The sequence below is a fragment of the Tiliqua scincoides genome, chromosome 5, assembly GCF_035046505.1.
Source record: "Tiliqua scincoides isolate rTilSci1 chromosome 5, rTilSci1.hap2, whole genome shotgun sequence".
Classification (NCBI taxonomy): Eukaryota; Metazoa; Chordata; class Lepidosauria; order Squamata; family Scincidae; genus Tiliqua; species Tiliqua scincoides.
In genome coordinates, this window is record NC_089825.1 from 105639011 (window position 1) to 105657626 (window position 18616).

An 18616-nucleotide genomic window follows, 5' to 3' on the forward strand; every position below is an offset into this window, starting at 1 on the left:
AGCATGGCTTCTGTAAGGGTAAGTCTTGCCTCACGAACCTTTTAGAATTCTTTGAAAGGGTCAACAGGCATGTGGATGCGGGAGAACCCTTGGGCATTATATATCTAGACTTTCAGAAGGCGTTTGACACGGTCCCTCACCAAAGGCTACTGAAAAAACTCCACAGTCAGGGAATTAGAGGACAGGTCCTCTTGTGGATTGAGAACTGGTTGGAGGCCAGGAAGCAAAGAGTGGGTGTCAATGGGCAATTTTCACAATGGAGAGAGGTGAGAAGCGGTGTGCCCCAAGGATCTGTCCTGGGACCGGTGCTTTTCAACCTCTTCATAAATGACCTGGAGACAGGGTTGAGCAGTGAAGTGGCTAAGTTTGCAGACGACACCAAACTTTTCCAAGTGCTAAAGACCAGAAGTGATTGTGAGGAGCTCCAGAAGGATCTCTCCAGACTGGTAGAATGGGCAGCAAAATGGCAGATGCGCTTCAATGTCAGTAAGTGTAAAGTCATGCACATTGGGGCAAAAAATCAAAACTTTAGATATAGGCTGATGGGTTCTGAGCTGTCTGTGACAGATCAGGAGAGAGATCTTGGGGTGGTGGTGGACAGGTCGATGAAAGTGTCGACTCAATGTGTGGCGGCATTGAAGAAGGCCAATTCTATGCTTGGGATCATTAGGAAGAGTATTGAGAACAAAACGGCTAGTATTATAATGCCGTTGTACAAATCAATGGTAAGGCCACACCTGGAGTATTGTGTCCAGTTCTGGTCGCCGCATCTCAAAAAAGACATAGTGGAATTGGAAAAGGTGCAAAAGAGAGCGACTAAGATGATTACGGGGCTGGGGCACCTTCCTTATGAGGAAAGGCTACAGCATTTGGGCCTCTTCAGCCTAGAAAAGAGACGCCTGAGGGGGGACATGATTGAGACATACAAAATTATGCAGGGGATGGACAGAGTGGATAGGGAGATGCTCTTTACACTCTCACATAATACCAGAACCAGGGGACATCCACTAAAATTGAGTGTTGGGCGGGTTAGGACAGACAAAAGAAAATATTTCTTTACTCAGCGTGTGGTCGGTCTGTGGAACTCCTTGCCACAGGATGTGGTGCTGGCGTCTAGCCTAGACACCTTTAAAAGGGGATTGGACAAGTTTCAGGAGGAAAAATCCATTATGGGGTACAAGCCATGATGTGTATGCGCAACCTCCTGAAATGGGTTATGTCAGAATGCCAGATGCAAGGGAGGGCACCAGGATGAGGTCTCTTGTTATCTGGTGTACTCCCTGGGGCATTTGGTGGGCCGCTGTGAGATACAGGAAGCTGGACTAGATGGGCCTATGGCCTGATCCAGTGGGGCTGTTCTTATGTTCTTATGAATAGCATCTTGAAAGCCAGCTTGTGACGTGATTTGCAGCTGCCTATGGAAGCTTGGAAAGCACAAGAGCTGTGAAGGCAGGACGGTCATCATACTATGAAGGGAACCATCTGGAGAAATGGTGAGTTCCATGAGTTTCTGCCCTAGAAAAACACTTCTCCAAACCTATTTGAAAAAAGGAGGTTTAAGGTCAGCCTTTCTTGAATCTATGAGAAAGATGGTCCATAAATACAGTAATAACTACATAAAATAAATATATGTCCTACCCCTAAGTAGTTATTTACTGTTTACTGTGCCATACCAGCACCATGCCACAGATGGCACCTTTTGACCAAATAACCATTGGGTGTGTGGTGTGATTTTTGAATGAAAAGTGATGAGAAAAGGTTTAAAGCACTCCCACGCATGCCTTGCTCCTTGTTCAGCTCACATAGCCAATCCTGCCCCCCTCTCAGGCTTGATCTGCCACCCTGACCACTCTCCCCCACCCAAAACAACCCCTTCTCTCCTCCAATCTGCCCTCTTGCCACCCTCTCCCAGCCCCCACCAGCCTGCTTGGGCCGACACAAACATACTTTCTCAGAGAGTGGATGTGGCCTGTGGGAGCTGGTACACATCCTTGCACTTGCTCAGCCTGCTCTAGAGTAGGTGCAAACATGCTTTATGGCACATTTGTGATATTCCTCGGCTGGCGCAGGAGGCCTGTGCCAGCACTAGTGCTGTGAATTGTGCTCCTATTCTACTGCCTGATCGCAAGAAGAAATATCAGCAGACCTAATATTGAATGCCTCGTCATCTCTGAGCTGTCTCAGTCCCTTTGTCCTGGAGGACAGCTAACCATCCACCTTGGAAATTACAGCAGGTCCAGAGAGAAAGCAACTCATAGCACCTGCGTTACTGCAAACAAGTGCAGAGTCATCAGGGAATTGAAGCCAGCAAAGCCAGCAGCTCCAGAGGCGGCAGCGCACCCACTGCCCAATGGGGAGTGGGCGCCAAGGGGGGCCACAGCAGTGCAGCCCACAGTAGCAGACCCATTGATATTTCTTAATGCAGACAAGGCACTTGGTTAGTCATTGTCTGAAGCAATGTAATTCAATTCAATTCAGCGCAGTCAGTCCCCTGCTAACTGGGCAAGAGGCACTTGTTCAAGTGAGGTGCCTCTTTTATTTAGTAGGGAGAGAGTAACAGTCCTTCTTCACCAAGCCTTACAGGTTCGCTGAAACCTGTAAGGGAAGGGCTAGTTCGTAAATAACCTGGGAGTATCTGTGATATCACTATCAAGAAGCATTGCCCTTGTGCCACCAACCCCTTAATCTGAGTGAGAGGTGGCACTTGCCTGAGAGCCTCCAGAAATGATCTAACAGGGCAGGCTAGAATGTATGGGAGAAGGTGGTCCCTTAGACAACCTAATTCCAAAACGTGAAGTCGTTTAAAGGTCAATACTCGCACTTTGAATTGGAAATGAACAGGCAGTGATGCCCAGGATTCTGAAGATCACAATTGTGAGACCTCTTCAAAAGAAATCTTAGAGATAAAGATTTATTACCAGCGCAACCCTCAAATAAATGCACCAGACTGGGGCTTGGATTTAAAACTCGGCCACTTTATTGATCGTTAAGTTACAGCAGGGTGACTGGGGTAGTTGACTAAACTCCCAGTCCTAAGTTGTGCGGGGTCGTTAATAGGGGGAAAAGAGCCTAGTCGTCTACCTCCCCCAAGGTCAAAGGGAGAAACCATCCAACTCGAGGTTGTCACCAGACATGCAGCATACGACAACCTGTCAATGTCGCCCAAATGGTTAAAACAGCAGGACTGGTGGCCCGCAGGTCAATTCTTGCCAGGCGTGCCAGTCCAGTCAAAGGGGTTTGCCAGCCAGCCTCTTTGAGCCAGGAAGGCATCATGTGAGTAGTACTGGCTCACCCCTTGACCTTGCTGTCTTAGACGGACACCGGGGTGTGTCTACCTACCCTGACCCCGCATGCTTCATGCCACCAGGGAGGACAGCCTACTGCTTGTCCTTCCCTTCCCCACTAAATATAAATCACTTCAAACCCTGCTGCAAGTCAGTCAGAAAAATGTCATAGCCCAGCAGGGAAAGATGAACCCCATTGCTGCAGAAAAGAGTGGGACTGGTCCAAACTATTTTGGGATGGTAGATAATAGACCCACCCATGGCCGCCACAACCCTCCCCAGGTAATCATTCACTCGGCGCTTACCCACATTGACACAGCATATGCTGCGGGTGCCCCTCCAAACCCTTCTAGGAAGAAGGTTAGACCACAGGATCGAAATCCCGGGAAACCAGCTACGGATGGTGAGAAAATCCTTATGGCCCTGCAGCCTCAAGGACAAAGTTGTCCTCTGACAGAGGTAGTTTTCTCCCAGATGTACAATAATTACCTGGGGTGGCGGATGGTTAGAGACATATTTGTATATCATGGGCAGGAATTGCCCCCAGCACATGCCTCTTTGGGTCAGCCAGACTATGCTGTCGTGACCAACTAACCCCAGCTGCGACCTGAAGCTGGTGGACATTGCATGCTTCCTGGCCCAAAAAACGATAGAGTGCCTGATGATCAGAGTCTGAATGAGCAGTGGCCACTGTGGAATTGCCAAGGCAAAAGGAACAGTAAGAAACAGAAAACGGTGCCTTAATTAGGTAAACTTACGACTCTGCAAACATGACCACGTGGTCAACTTGGCAAAAGCCCAGAGAGCACCCGAAACTGGAGGGTCCCCATCCACTAGCACTGTCTGGCTAAGAAACTGTATGGCCCAACATCCCCCTAAGGCCACACAGGGAAACCAACTAGCCAATCTCAATCTACCCTTTCTGATGGACTAAGGCAGGGGTACTCACACATTTTTGGCTCGAAGGCTACTTTGAAACCCAGCAAGGCCCGGAGATCTACCAGAGTTTTTTACAATGTTCGCGCCATCATAACATATAATATTTATGTGTACAATGTATGTTGGTGTACCTTGCATAACCGCATGAGCCAATATTGCACAACACAACATAATTAACTATAAACATTTTTTGTAATTACTTGAGTTTACTTTGATGACTTGCACTGAAGTGAATCAGCCAAGGATGCATAGTCCGGACAGTAGCTGCTGACAGCCAGCCTCAAGCACACTTCCAAATGTTCATCAGTCATAGTGGACCAATATTTGGACTTAATGATCTTCATGTAGGAAAAGGCTAACTCACATAAATAAGTGGAGCCCTTCCTGCCTCAGGTGCTCTTATATCCCTGAGGGCCCTATTGCCTTCAAGTGGCTGCAGCTGTGCAGCACACTCTGCTGGATGCCCAGGCCTTACCCTTAAAGGGGCCACTGCTGACACCACATCTACCTCCTCACCAGATCTTCCTTGATTCCATTACAAGTGGGGGGGGGGGGAGAGCAGATCTCTATACAGACCAGCGCAAAAACAAGGGAAAGGTGTGGGGGAGGGAAGATCTCTATATAGACATCACAGCAAGACCAGTGCAAAACCCCTTGCACACAGAACCAACAGATGGAAGTGGTGGGGGGGGCAGATCTCCATACATACCAGTGCAAAAACAGGGGAAAGGTAAGTCATCCCCAGGAGAGTCAACAGGGCTCACTCCCAGGGATGCGTGGATGGGAGAGAAGCCTGCCAGCGGCTCCTCTCCAGGACTACTCACGAGTCAGCCCCAGTAGAGTCAACAGGGCTCACTCCCAGGGATGCGTGGACAGGAGCTCACTCCCAGGGATGCGTCACTCCCAGGGCAGGGCTCACTCCCAGGTCAGGGCTCACTCCCAGGGATGCGTGGATGGGAGAGAAGCCTGCGATCGACTCATTTTGCCTCACGATCGACTGGTAGATCGCGATCAATTTATTGAGCACCCCTGGACTAAGGTATGTTCGCCTACTTGCGAGTAAACACACGATATGGCTCGGTTTCACTTTCCACAGGGCTCCATGCATTTTTTGGTTTCCAGTTTTTTGGCCATAACCTTTGATGGAAAGGGGATAGTTTACTCCTTGTGTTTCCATTGCATTCTACTGGAAATTCCACATTCAATGGTATGTAGCGTGATGGGGTTATTCATAACCTCCACAATGTTAGCGATGTTGAGTCAGTTGTGGTATCAGCCCACCAAGGCTGATATCTGGGGCGGACCACCCCCCACAACTCACTAGCTATGCCACTGTGTCTTCCTGCCACATTGAACAAACCTCTCTGCCTCGACTGCAGAAAACTTAATGGGATTGAGCTACAACATGGTCATTTAAAAGGGAACCCTGATTTTCCATACATACTGTTTGCAAAGAAGTCCTATGTGTGCAGTGTGGCTGAAGCTCAAGGAGGAGTGCAAGGCAGTAAGTATCCCACCAAGCAGCAGGAAGGTGTTTGGGGCAGGGGGAAGGTGGAGATGGGGCCAAACTGGGTGTGTTGGAGGGGCATAGGCCTAGGAGCATAGACAGTGGCAGAGGCTGATGCTGAATCCTATCCCCCCTCCTGAGCCTCAGAGCCTGACTCAGGTCCCCTTGGTTCTGTGCCAGCTAAATAGAACTTTAGAGGAATTGGGGGAGAGGGAATTGAGGTGAGGAGGCTGTGGGATCCTATTCCCCTTTCCTTTTGTTTCTCTGCCCCTTTTCTCTTCTCGGACTTGTGCTAAAAAAATTGCTAGCACAGGTAGGTGGAATCCCATGGTGCAACGGGAGGCTTATACAGAGGTAACGGGATTTAAATCCTCTTTCCCTGCTGAAGCATCCTGATCTGCCTTCCCCCCCCCACTGCATACACTTTTTGGTGTGGCTGCATCAGTGGGGGGACTAGAATTGGACTGTTAAACATTTGAATGCATAAAGTGTGAAACTTAAACACACACACACACACACACACACACAACTGACCAGTAGAGGTTCTCAGAAGAGCTTCTGCAATTGTATTTGCCATAGTGATTGAGAATTAAGCTCTCTTGGTTGTTCTTACATATACTATCTAGGGAAGTGTTTCTCAAACTAGGGTACTACCAGTGGTACTTGGGGTGGTGTCTGGTGGCACTCGCAGGACCCCTGAACACCTATGCCCTGGCAACAGACCAAGAACATGCAACCAACAGTGGCAATAGGTCTGGCTCAGGGGGCAGAGCTCCAAAGCATGCTTTTCCACACCTGAGGAAGCCCTCTTGTCTACCCTAAGTCTTTTAGTGGTGTTTGTTGCATCGCATCTAGCAGCCCGACATGGAAGTAACTGGCAATTATATCATCGCCAGTTAGTTCTGGTGGTACTTTGAATAGGTGGACCATGTGAAGTTGTATGGTGGACAGACCTTGAGGAACACTGCTCTAGGGACAGCATCTGGTTAAACGTATTAGCTATAGTAAAGACAAGCAAGTTAACTGTTCCCTGTGTGCCTCTGCTGCTTAGTTGTACTGGGCTCTGGAGACCAAGTCTCCAGGAACACCAGACATGATGACATCTTTGCCTGCCATTGTAGACAGAAAATTGCAGGGTTGCAATATTAATCCAATAGCTGGACTTCTCATTCAATCTTCATCGGTGGTTGGATACAGACCCAGATGTATGAGCTGGTTGGAGAAGAATATGTGTATGGAAATGCAAATATCCCTGAAGAAAAGCAGTACATACCTTGTACATACTGAACAGTCGTGGTACCTGAGTAGTTTTCCTAGTGGCTATATATTTACATAACTATATTATTTGTAAGTGACCCTGTCACTTCAGGAGAAAATCCTTAATATAGATGCTGTATACATTGGTTGGAACCTGTTTCTGCTGCAATCTGATATACACCTACCTGGAATTAAGCTTTATTGAACTGAGTGGAAATTACATTTGAGTACACAATGGGACACTGTACCTGCATAGGGTGTATGTACATACACAGAACTGTGCTGTTTAGACTACAGCATTGATTTGCAATGCATCAAGCACAGTGGCAGCCCACCAGCCATGAGATATCCTAACATTGGACCACACACCTCTTTTTGCAGTTCTGGCTAACTAGCAAACTTAGGATTCATTGATCCCCTCGGGAAACCACCAATATTTGGCTGTTATCCTGACTTGTCTTTTGGATTTGCAGGTATCCAGGATTGGAAAACTTGAGGAAGGACAGACTGGATTAATGGACTGAGGAATTGATGTCTAATGGACAGGTGGAACTGCTGATGGACTGATGTGTGAATGAACTTTGGAAGCTGCTGGAGCTGAAACTACTGGAGACACTAAGACTGATGTTTGGCTGCTGTGCCCAAGACCTGCTGAGGTCCAAGGGGCTGCTGTAGTGGTGGGAGGCTGCTGGCAGGAAGGAGGACCTTTGTAGGTTAAACAGGTGAGCTACTCTGGTGGGGGGGGGGGGTCCAGCAGTACTGCAGGGCAGAACCAGGACCATTTTTGAGGAAAGAAGGAGAGCTAATTAGCTAAAAGTGGGCATAATTCTCCAGGCAGAGCTTGGACTGGGAAACTGGCAGAATATGCTGATGTCAGAATGACAGTCTCTTGAACAATTTTAGTGTGATAGTTTCTTTCCAGTCCATCATCAGTCTTCTTCTTGTAAAATGGGTGTAATTGCAATGGCTGCTGGCAGTGCGTAACTTTCCTGCTGCCACAGTGTCATCAATGGACCACAGATTGACAGCAAACCGCATGATATGGTGGTGGACCCTGGGATCTGCCACCATACTTCACAGATCTAATTTGACTATAAGTAGTCCTAGTGAATTAGCAACATCTCCAGACATCAATTAAAAAAAAATTATGAACATTTTATATAAATTTACTAGCTATCTGTCAGATTTGCTTTGACTGCAGCTCAAAATATGTTATTCTGAAAATGTGACATTTGTGATGAAATCCAAAAAGCCTCTGTTGTGTGCGTGCATGGGGCCTCTCAACATTTGCACAAGTGGGCATTCCAGTGTAGGACTTTGCCTTGGAGTCTCAGGCACTCAGGCACCAATACTGAAGTGCAACGTTCAGATAATCAAGAAAATAAGTGAACAGAGAAGACATTATCACTTGAAACATTGTCACTATCGTAATCACAAATGTGTTACTAAATCAGGATGTAGTTGTTGAAGGTTTCTATCTGTTTCTTTATACAGATCATAGCACATTGAATGCAAAATGTCCAACAAGACTGAAAAAACAGTTTTCCTGCCCCTGCAATTCTCAGACCTTCGGGAATTTCAGATCCTGCATTTTGTGACATTCCTGCTGTTGTACTTGGGGATTGTCTCAGGGAACCTTCTCATCATCGCTGCAGTAGTTTTTGATCATCACCTACACAGACCCATGTACTTCTTTTTAATGAACTTGGCCATACAAGATGTTGGGTTTGTGTCAGTCTTAATCCCCAAATCCATGGCCAATTCCCTCATGAACACCAGGCACATCTCTTATGCTGGATGTGTTACTCAAGTCTTCCTATTCGTGTACTTTTTAGGATCTGATTTCCTCCTCCTCACAGTCATGGCGTATGACCGGTATGTTGCCATTTGCAGTCCATTACAATATGAAATGATCATGAGCAGGGAAGTCTGTATGCAAATAATTGCTATCCTATGGTTGGCAGTTTTTCTGTACTCAGTGCTGCACACCGGTGGCACTTTTGCAAGTCCTTTCTGCTCCAACATTGTCAACCAGTTCTTCTGTGAAATCCCACAATTACTAAAGCTTGCCTGTTCTGACTTGTACCTAATTGAAATTGGAATTGTTATGTTCAGTATTTTTGTTTGCTTAGCATGTTTTATTTTCATTGTTGTAACCTATGTGCACATCTTCAAGGCAGTGCGGAGAATCCGTTCTGTGCAAGGCAGGAAAAAAGCCTTCTCAACTTGCCTTCCCCACCTCACTGTTGTCTCCATATTTGTGTCTACTGTATGTTTTGCCTACCTGAGACCCTCCTCTGACAATCCATCACATCTGGATGTAGCAATAACTATTGTGTATTGTGTTGTTCCACCCCTGCTGAACCCTGTGATCTATAGCATGAGAAACAAGGAGATCAAAAGTGCTATGCGAAAACTATTGGGTTTTTGAACATCTAGAAATGGTATCATCTGGTGAAAGTGTGAATTATGAATGCTCTTATTTAGGCTTAGTGTTAGAGAGGGGTAGCTTGGGGCTCCTTTGCAGCTGGAAACCCAAAGGGGTCAAAATCACAATCTGCAGCATTTCTGAGGTGTGGGTCGTCCCACGGGAGGGTCTGCGGGTCCATCTGCTGGAGGGCAAGAGCCACCTCTGGTAAGTGCAATTTCCCCCTGTGCCAGTGTGATAGCAGGAGTGCTGGTGCCACCCCCCTCTCTCGCAAACACCAAACTCTCCTAGAAAATTTGGGATTCTCTGGCTTAGACACTGCCTTCCAATGCAGAGCCTCTGTCCTTGGCATTCTGCTTTGGGAGGCTTTGCAAGCGAATATGTTTTCAGCACTCTTGTTTAGGGCAGAGGCGGATTCAAGGGGGGGTCATGGCTGCATGTTCCCCTAAGTGTTGCCAGCGGAGAAGAGTGCCCGCCAGAATGGGAACAGCCGAAGCATGGCAGAAAACCCTTGTGTCCCCACTTGGAAGAGGTGGAATGGGAGTCCTGGTCTACCTGCCAGATAAATCTGGGCTCCAAGTCCAGGTAGGAGCCCAGATCTATCTGCCCAGGAAACCGGTCATGGAGGCCAGGTCTACCTGCCTGGAAAAGGTGGCTCCAGGGGTCTGTTGGAATGGGAGCGCAAGCCTACCTGGCAGGTAGATCTGAGCTCCATGTCCAGGCAGGAGCCCAGGTCTACCCAGCTGGTTGACCTGGGCTCTGGAAATAAGGTAGTGTTCATCACACAACACAACACAAACACTGGATTTTCCCCTGGTTTAGGGTGCTTCACCTGCTTCATTGTTGGAGTGTTTTCCTTGTTTGCAAGTAATGAGGGAGCAGTCACAGTTTCATCATAGACCCTGTAGCCTTCACAAACTAAAACAATAATATCGCTCTGAAGGAATCAACAGGACAGGGTTGGGGGCAAATGGGGGAATTTAGCCCGACAGGTTCCTTCTGCATGTTAAGCACAGACACCTTTGCAGAATTGGGACTAGTAGCCCAGTTAGATAAAACGAAGGAGATTTTATTCTGTCTTGTATGGAGTTTTGGATATTTATTGGCCCAATCCTATTCCTCTTCTGTGCCGGCAGAATGTGGGTCCTGCTGGAGCATAAGAACATAAGAACAGCCCCACTGGATCTGGCCATAGGCCCATCTAGTCCTGCTTCCTGTATCTCACAGTGGCCCACCAAATGCCCCAGGGAGCACACCAGATAACAAGAGACCTCATCCTGGTGCCCCCCCTTGCATCTGGCATTCTGACATAGCCCATTTCTAAAATCAGGAGGTTGCATATATACATCATGGCTTGTAACCCGTAATGGATTTTTCCTCCAGAAACTTGTCCAATCCCCTTTTAAAGGCATCCAGGCTAGACGCCATCACCACAACCTGTGGCAAGGAGTTCCACAAACTAACCACACACTGAGTAAAGAAATATTTTCTTTTGTCTGTCCTAACTCTCCCAACACTCAATTTTAGTGGATGTCCCCTGGTACTGGTGTTATGTGAGAGTGTAAAGAGCATCTCTCTATCCACTCTGTCCATCCCCTGCATAATTTATATGTCTCAATCATGTCCCCCCTCAGGCGTCTCTTTTCTAGGCTGAAGAGGCCCAAACGCCATAGCCTTTCCTCATAAGGAAGGTGCCCCAGCCCAGTAATCATCTTAGTCACTCTCTTTTGCACCTTTTCCATTTCCACTATGCCTTTTTTGTGATGCGGCAACCAGAACTGGACACAGTACTCCAGGTGTGGCCTAACCATTGAATTGTACATCGGCATTATAATACTAGCCGTTTTGTTCTCAATACCTTTTCTAAAGATCCCAAGCATAGAATTGACCTTCTTCATTGCCACCGCACATTGGGTCGACACTTTCATCGACCTGTCCACCACCACCCCAGGATCTCTCTCCCAATCTGTCACAGACAGCTCAGAACCCATCAGCCTATAAGTGAAATTTTGATTTTTTTGCCCCAATGTGCATGATCTTACACTTACTGACATTGAAGCGCATCTGCCATTTTGCTGCCCATTCTGCCAGTCTGGAGAGATCCTTCTGGATCTCCTCACAATCACTTCTGGTCTTCACCACTTGGAAAAGTTTGGTGTCGTCTGCAAACTTAGCCACCTCACTGCTCAACCCTGTCTTCAGGTCATTTATGAAGAGGTTGAAAAGCACCGGTCCCAGGACAGATCCTTGGGGCACACCGCTTTTCACCTCTCTCCATTGTGAAAATTGCCCATTGACACCCACTCTCTGCTTCCTGGTCTTCAACCAGTTCTCAGTCCATGAGAGGACCTGTCCTCTAATTCCCTGACTGTGGAGTTTTTTTAGTAGCCTTTGGTGAGGGACCGTGTCGAACGCCTTCTGAAAGTCCAGATATATAATGTCAACGGGTTCTCCGCATCCACATGCCTGTTGACCTTTTCAAGGAATTCTATAATGTTCGTGAGGCAAGACTTACCCTTACAGAAGCCATGCTGATTTTCCCTCAGCAAGGCCTGTTCATCTATGTGTTTTGAGATCCTATCTTTGATGAGGCATTCCACCATCTTACCCGGTATACATGTTAGGCTGACCGGCCTATAGATTCCCGGGTCCCCCCTCTTTCTTTTTTTAAAGATCGGCGTGACATTTGCTATCCTCCAATCTTCTGGCACCGTGGCCATTTTGAGGGACAAGCTGCATATTTTAGTCAAGAGATGAGCAACCTCATTCTTCAATTCCTTAATAACTCTTGGGTGGATGCCATCAGGGCCCGATGACTTACTGATCTTTAATTTATCAATGAGGTCTGAAACATCTTAACCTCTATCTGACTTAATTCTTTGCAAAAGAATTGCGAAAAGTCATAGAGCCATTTGCAGCAATGTTACTGACAAGCACGGCAGCAGGAAGACTGAAGCCTCCCTCCCCCCAGACACACACACACTGGCAGAGCAAACGAAGCATGTGCTGAAATGGCCAGATCCCCTGAATGAAATATATATTATCCTGAATTTACAGACTATGCTCCCTGGAAGCCTTCCAGGACCGTAGGGCTATCATCATTTCCAACCCAATCTCTCATTTATATTTTACTTTTTAAGCTCTCAGCTGGTAAGGGTTGGAGCAGGAGCAATTCCCATCTGCTTTGGGGGACTTTAGAGGCCAGGTTCAATAGCCCCCTCATGGCCAAGCTAGGATGTGTCTACCGCCATCTAAGAGGTGCTACACCCATTCCCCTGACCCTAATAAAGGTGTTGGCATCAGCCAGTGTCTTTGTGTCTTTGTGTGGCATTCCATTGTTATCCCCCAAGGGGATAACAACCTGTCCTCCCTGATCTACCAAAATAAGGTGGGTCATGCCTGGATGTTGGTGTTAGTGAGGAACTTTCCCTCTACCCCAATCATGGGCCCTTCTGGTCTGCCATAAGTGTGACTGGTGCACTACTGGGAAGGATGATGAGGCTGCGTTTCAAACTCTACCTGGGCCAGTTATAGTTCCAGCAGGGGTGAAGAGGATAGGGAACAAGTGTGACTATGGGATTGTCCTGTCCCATTGTGCCCAAAGTCAACCAGGACAACATAACTTTATGTAAACGGGATAAATTTAGGGAGTATGAAACATGGGGATTACATGGAGTGCTGGCAGGGGGGCTCCAATATCAGACAGGTGCCATGAGGATGGAGGAAGGGAGTGTGGCGTATGTCAGGGCTCTATGGGGGCATTTTGCAACACAACCATGAGGGCCTGGAGGCCGACCTGGGCCATTGTGATATGCTCCACAGTTGCCCCAGCAGTGCTGGGATGGTGTAAACCTCAGTCGATGTGATTTTCTGCTCCGGGGCCTATATGGCTGCAAGTTGGGCCTAGAGAGTCTAGTGGGTGGTTTAGGTACCCTGTAGGAAAATGAGGTGGCCTGTATGTCCTGGTGAGGACCCAGGGCCATTTGGACCACTCCACATATATCCCAGATGCTGGTCATCACATGAGGGGGGGGGGGTCGGTGCAGCATTCGCAAAAGTGGGGGTAGGGGTTTAAAGCATAATCCCCTTCTCTACCATCCTCCTGTCCTACCCATGATAATGTCCATGACTGTTTATCCTGGTCATGGGTTACATGTGGACTGGCACTAACATGACACTGAGATCCCAGGAAAGTTCCGGCTCACCTCCTTTGGCTCCTGGGGTCCCCTTTGACCCTGGGACCCTGTACAATTTAACCCTTGCACCCCCTTTCACGGGTCCTTCCTGACGCCCACTGAATGCATTTATATAACAACACAAAAGTAACTCATTATGAGTGCTCCTTTTATTTTCACAGTCTCTTAGGAACATCCAGTCTCTGGTGGTTATATTAGCAGATGTGTAAGCCAAGAAATTAAGCTGATCCTGTCTGCTGAGTTTTGTTGGTTTGTGTTCCTTCAAAGACAAGCTCCTCCCCAAGAGGACTGCACAGGGTGGGGACTCCCTGTAACAAGTAAACTGCAGACTAGAACATCTTCAGAGAGAGAGAGAGAGAGAGAGAGATACTAAAATACCATGTATCCTGGGCACATCCAGAATGATCATCTTAACATCTGAGTCATCTGCCTGGGTACTAGACAGATGAATTTAGTAAACAATATGGAATTCAATCAACCAACCGTGAAGGATCAGCTCTGAATCATATTAATTCCAACACTCAGTCAGGTAAATGTTGTATTACCTTTGAACATAGATGGGCCTTGGTGTACGTCAGATACTGAAGTGACAGATTGGCATGAACTCACTGGGCTGAGGACATTTTAGAGTGCCACGTGACTTCCTTAACCCTCCTTAAAATTCAGTCTCTTTTTTTTTACTTTTCATTTATCTGAACTTTTGCATCATCATTTTATTTCCATTCTGTTTATCTCAGAAAAAAATAATTGTATTATTAAAATGCATGTTTTTTTAATGAGTAATGCAATGCTAGAAACCCGCCATAAAGTTTTATCAAGTTTAGTAGTGGGTATACATCATTTTACCATTCGGCGTTAACTGAGCAAGGGCCTAATCCTATCCAACTTTCCAGCTTCGATACAGCCGCAATGCAGACCCAAGGTAACAAATATTCCCTTACCTTGAGGGTGCCTCATTAACTGCCACACTACCACAGGATTCAGTGAACAGCCCCTTGGCACAGCTGCAGCAGTGCTGGAAAGTTGTATATGATTAGAGGCCTAAGTGGGTATTTGAATTAACAAATTGCACTGAAGATCTGACCACATCTCTGCACATTTGAATGGAAAATCTGATGTATGATGGGAAGCAATCATATGTATAGGATGTACAACTACCATTCAGATTTTCTTCATGTCTCATGAATTTGTTTTCAGATGACAAAAGTGGGAACAAAGGAGAAAGATTGAAATGGCATAAACTTGCTATGTTACAGAAAATAATGCATTTAATTACTTTAAGGATGCTATTGATATTTGTTTTCGACTTGCAAAGTAAAGCTGAAGATTTCATGCAACAGACATGTGTCCCAATCAAGCAATATATGTTTTTTTTTTTTTTCCCTCCCCCCTTGTTCTTATTATGCTTACTATTATTGGGTAAATGGTCCTGAGATTGTTGAGATTATTGAGCAGGCAGTTAGGTCTCTGTTTTGAGAATATGAAAAAGTGAGTTATAGTTCTAGCTGCCCTGGATGTTTGTTAATTGCTCACTACAACTCTCCAGAATGAAGTGAGTAGGTTTCATTCTAAGACATGTTTCTGTGTTTCATTCCAGAGATGTCCTGCGTCTTATCCATAAGAAAAAATGGACAATCAAACATCAGTGGCTGAGTTTGTGCTCCTCAAATTCTCCAAGATCCGGGAACTGCAGATTCTTCACTTCTACATATTCCTGGTGTTGTACCTGGCAGCCGTCACAGGGAATCTTCTTGTCATCTCTGCCGTATCTTTTGATCACCGCCTGCACATTCCAATGTATTTCTTTCTGATGAACTTGGCTCTGCAGGACCTTGGCCAACTTTCTGTCATTATGCCAAAATCCATGCTCAATTCTCTCACAAACACAAGACGCATCTCTTATGATGGATGTGTTGCTCAGGTCTTCTTGTTCCTCTTCTTTGCAGGATCTGATTTCTCCCTCCTCACCGTGATGGCCTATGATCGGTATGTTGCCATTTGCAAACCACTGCAATATGAAGTCATAATGAACAGGAGGGCCTGCATGCGAATGATTGGAACTGTGTGGATTAGTGGTCTTCTCTATGGAATCTTGCATGCCAGTGCCACCTTTGCCACTTCTTTCTGCTCCAATACTGTCAATCAGTTCTTCTGTGAACTCCCACAGTTGCTTAAGCTCTACTGCTCTAAAGAATATCAAACTGAAATGGTGGTTGTTCTAATAAGTGTCCTCATTGTACTTGGCTGCTTTGTCTTTGTCATCATAACTTATATTCAGATCTCTGTGGAAGTGCTGAGAATCCCATCAGTGCAAGCAAGGAAAAAGGCCTTCTCCACCTGCCTTCCTCACCTCATTGTCTTTTCTACATTTGTATTTACAACTAGCATTGCTCACCTCAGGCCTTCTTCTGATACTTCTTCATACCTGGATTTGATATTGACAATCATGTATTCTACTCTTCCTCCCATGCTGAATCCATTTATCTACAGCATGAGAAACAAGGATATCAAGCTGGCCCTCTCCAAATTATTCCTTCTCAATTAGCCATCCAACAATGCTTTCCATACTTTTATTATTTATTTTTCACATTTTTATACTGCCCTTCCTCCAAGGTGCTCCAGGTGACGTACATGGTTCCTTTCCCTCCTCTTGTAATCACAACAACCCTGTGAGGTAGGTGATGCTAACTGGCCCAAGGTGACTCAGGGAGCTTCATGGCTGAATGGGAATTTGAACCTGAGTTTTCCAGGTCTAAGTGTTCAATCCTATCCAATTTTTCAGCACCGGTGCAGCTGCAATGCAGCCCCAAGTTAAGGGAACAAAAGTTCCCATACTTTAAGGGGGCCTCTGTGACCACTGTTTCAACACAAGATGCCGTGCATGTCTCATTGGCACAGCTGCACTGGCACTGGATAATTGGATAGGATTGGACTTTATATGAGTGTATCCAGTGTAGTTGATGACCCAGATACAGGTTTGGATCATGGTGAAAGGAGTTTAACCCTTTCCCTCACATTTTCCCAATGAAAATTGAGTATGTATGGAAATTGAGTTGGAGTCAGCTGACAAGAAAGGAATAACATCTTGAAAGCCAGCTTGTGACATGATTTGCAGCTGCCTATGAAAGCTTGGAAAGCACAAGAGCTGTGAAGGCAGGACGATCATCATACTATGCAGGGAACCATCTGAAGAAATGATGAGTTCCATGAGTTTCTGTCTTAGAAAAACACTTCTCCAAACCCTATTTGAAAAAAGGAGGTTTAAGGTCAGCCTGCCTTGAATCTATGAGAAAGATGGTATATAAATACTGTAATAACTACATAAAGTAAATATATGTCCAACCCCTAAGTAGTTATTTACTGTTTACTGTGCCATACCAGCACCATGCCACAGATGGCACCTTTTGGCCAAATAACCATTGGGTATGTGGTGTGATTTTTGAATGAAAAGTGATGAGAAAAGGTTTAAAACACTCCCACGCATGCCTTGCTCCTTGTTCAGCTCACATAGCCAATCCTGCCCCCTTCTCAGGCTTGATCTGCCACCCTGACCACTCTCCCCCACCCAAAACAACCCCTTCTCTCCTCCAATCTGCCCTCTTGCCACCCTTTCCCAGCCCCCACCAGCCTGCTTGGGCTGACACAAACATACTTTCTCAGAGAGTGGATGTGGCCTCTGGGAGCTGCTGCACATCCTTGCACTTGCTCAGCCTGCTCTAGAGTAGGTGCAAACCATGCTTTATGGCACATTTGTGATACTCCAAGTTGTGAGAAATTTTTGAGGTTTACCTGCTTTATAATCTTTCTATGTAATCATATATCCAGTGAGTTATCCTAAGGAGCCAGAAATGAATATTGCTCTGCAAATTGACAGCTGAGGGCCTAGTGTCATAGCTGAAGGCAGAGGCTTGCAGCTTTAGCTTAAAATATGCCTACGCAGCAGATAAAGTGAAAAACATGTTTATGACCAAAAAGCTCAGTTGGCTGGGGGCCAGGGACTTTTGTTGGAAGAACAAATATGGGAAATATGTCAAGATGTTTCAGGGCAAGGTGACCTCCAGATTTGAGAAATGTGAAAAGTCCCAAAACGAGAGCCAAGTTACGTCAGCGGTCTTATTTAACTTGTTTACACATTGTTATAAATTTGTGTGCAAAGGGAAGGTTACTTGGGGGCTGGTCCTATGTCCTGACGGTCTTGTTTCTGTCCTATATGGCATTTCTGCTGGAGCAATAAAGATGGATTAAGAACAGTACAAGTCTCTGTCATTCTATTCAGCTGCTCAGCTAAAAGAACCAAAGAACAATTTATTTCTATCAAAGTGCTGTGAATTGTGCTCCTATTCTACTGCCTGATCGCAAGAAGAAATATCAGCACACCTAATATTGATTGCCTCATCATCTCTGAGCTATTTCAATCCCTGTGTCCTGGAGGACAGCTAACCATCCACCTTGGAAATTACAGCAAGTACAGAGAGAAAGCATCTCATAGCACCTGTGTTACTGCAGACAAGTGCAGAGTCATCAGGGAATTGAAGCCAGCAAAGCCAGCAGCTCCAGCGGTGGCAGCACACCCACTGCCCACTGGGGAGCGGGCGCCAAGGGAGGCCACAGCAGTGCAGCCCACAGTAGCAGACCCATATTTCTTAATGTAGACAAGGCACTTGGTTAGTCATTTTCTGAAGCAAAATTACAGTTGGCATCCTTTAGTCTCAGAAGACTATGGTATTGTGCTCTGAATAGTGGTTCCGGAACAGTGTCCTCTCCAGTGTGCGAAGCCTGGGTAAAGTAGATATGGAGGATAGACTGTTACCCATGCCTCAAATCCCCCCTCTCCACGTTGCTGAAATGGTCCAATGGAAAGGCAGAAGCCAGTACAGTTGGTTCCAGTGGTGTCATAGGAGTTGCAAGAACGTGACTGTGTTCAGCCATGAACTGCCTCAGGGACTCCGGCTCCGGATTTTGCCTCAAGGTTGACTCCTGAAGCCTCTTCCATAACTGGATGTAG

General features: G+C 46.3%; 2 protein-coding genes across 2 annotated transcripts; both read left to right on the forward strand.

Moving 5' to 3' along the window:
* Positions 1 to 8503: 8503 nt before the first annotated feature.
* On the forward strand, positions 8504 to 9418 carry LOC136652915 (olfactory receptor 14A16-like). The gene has a single exon (XM_066629837.1). The coding sequence runs from the start codon at positions 8504 to 8506 to the stop codon at positions 9416 to 9418; it is 915 nt and encodes a 304-aa protein (XP_066485934.1).
* A 5820-nt stretch (positions 9419 to 15238) lies between these two features.
* Positions 15239 to 16156, forward strand: LOC136652916 (olfactory receptor 14I1-like). Its single transcript, XM_066629838.1, has one exon. The coding sequence runs from the start codon at positions 15239 to 15241 to the stop codon at positions 16154 to 16156; it is 918 nt and encodes a 305-aa protein (XP_066485935.1).
* Positions 16157 to 18616: the final 2460 nt, after the last annotated feature.

Coding starts and splice junctions, on each gene's coding strand:
- LOC136652915 (XM_066629837.1), top strand. CDS start 8,504: ATGTCCAACAAGACTGAAAAAACAGTTTTCCTGCCCCTGCAATTCTCA.
- LOC136652916 (XM_066629838.1), top strand. CDS start 15,239: ATGGACAATCAAACATCAGTGGCTGAGTTTGTGCTCCTCAAATTCTCC.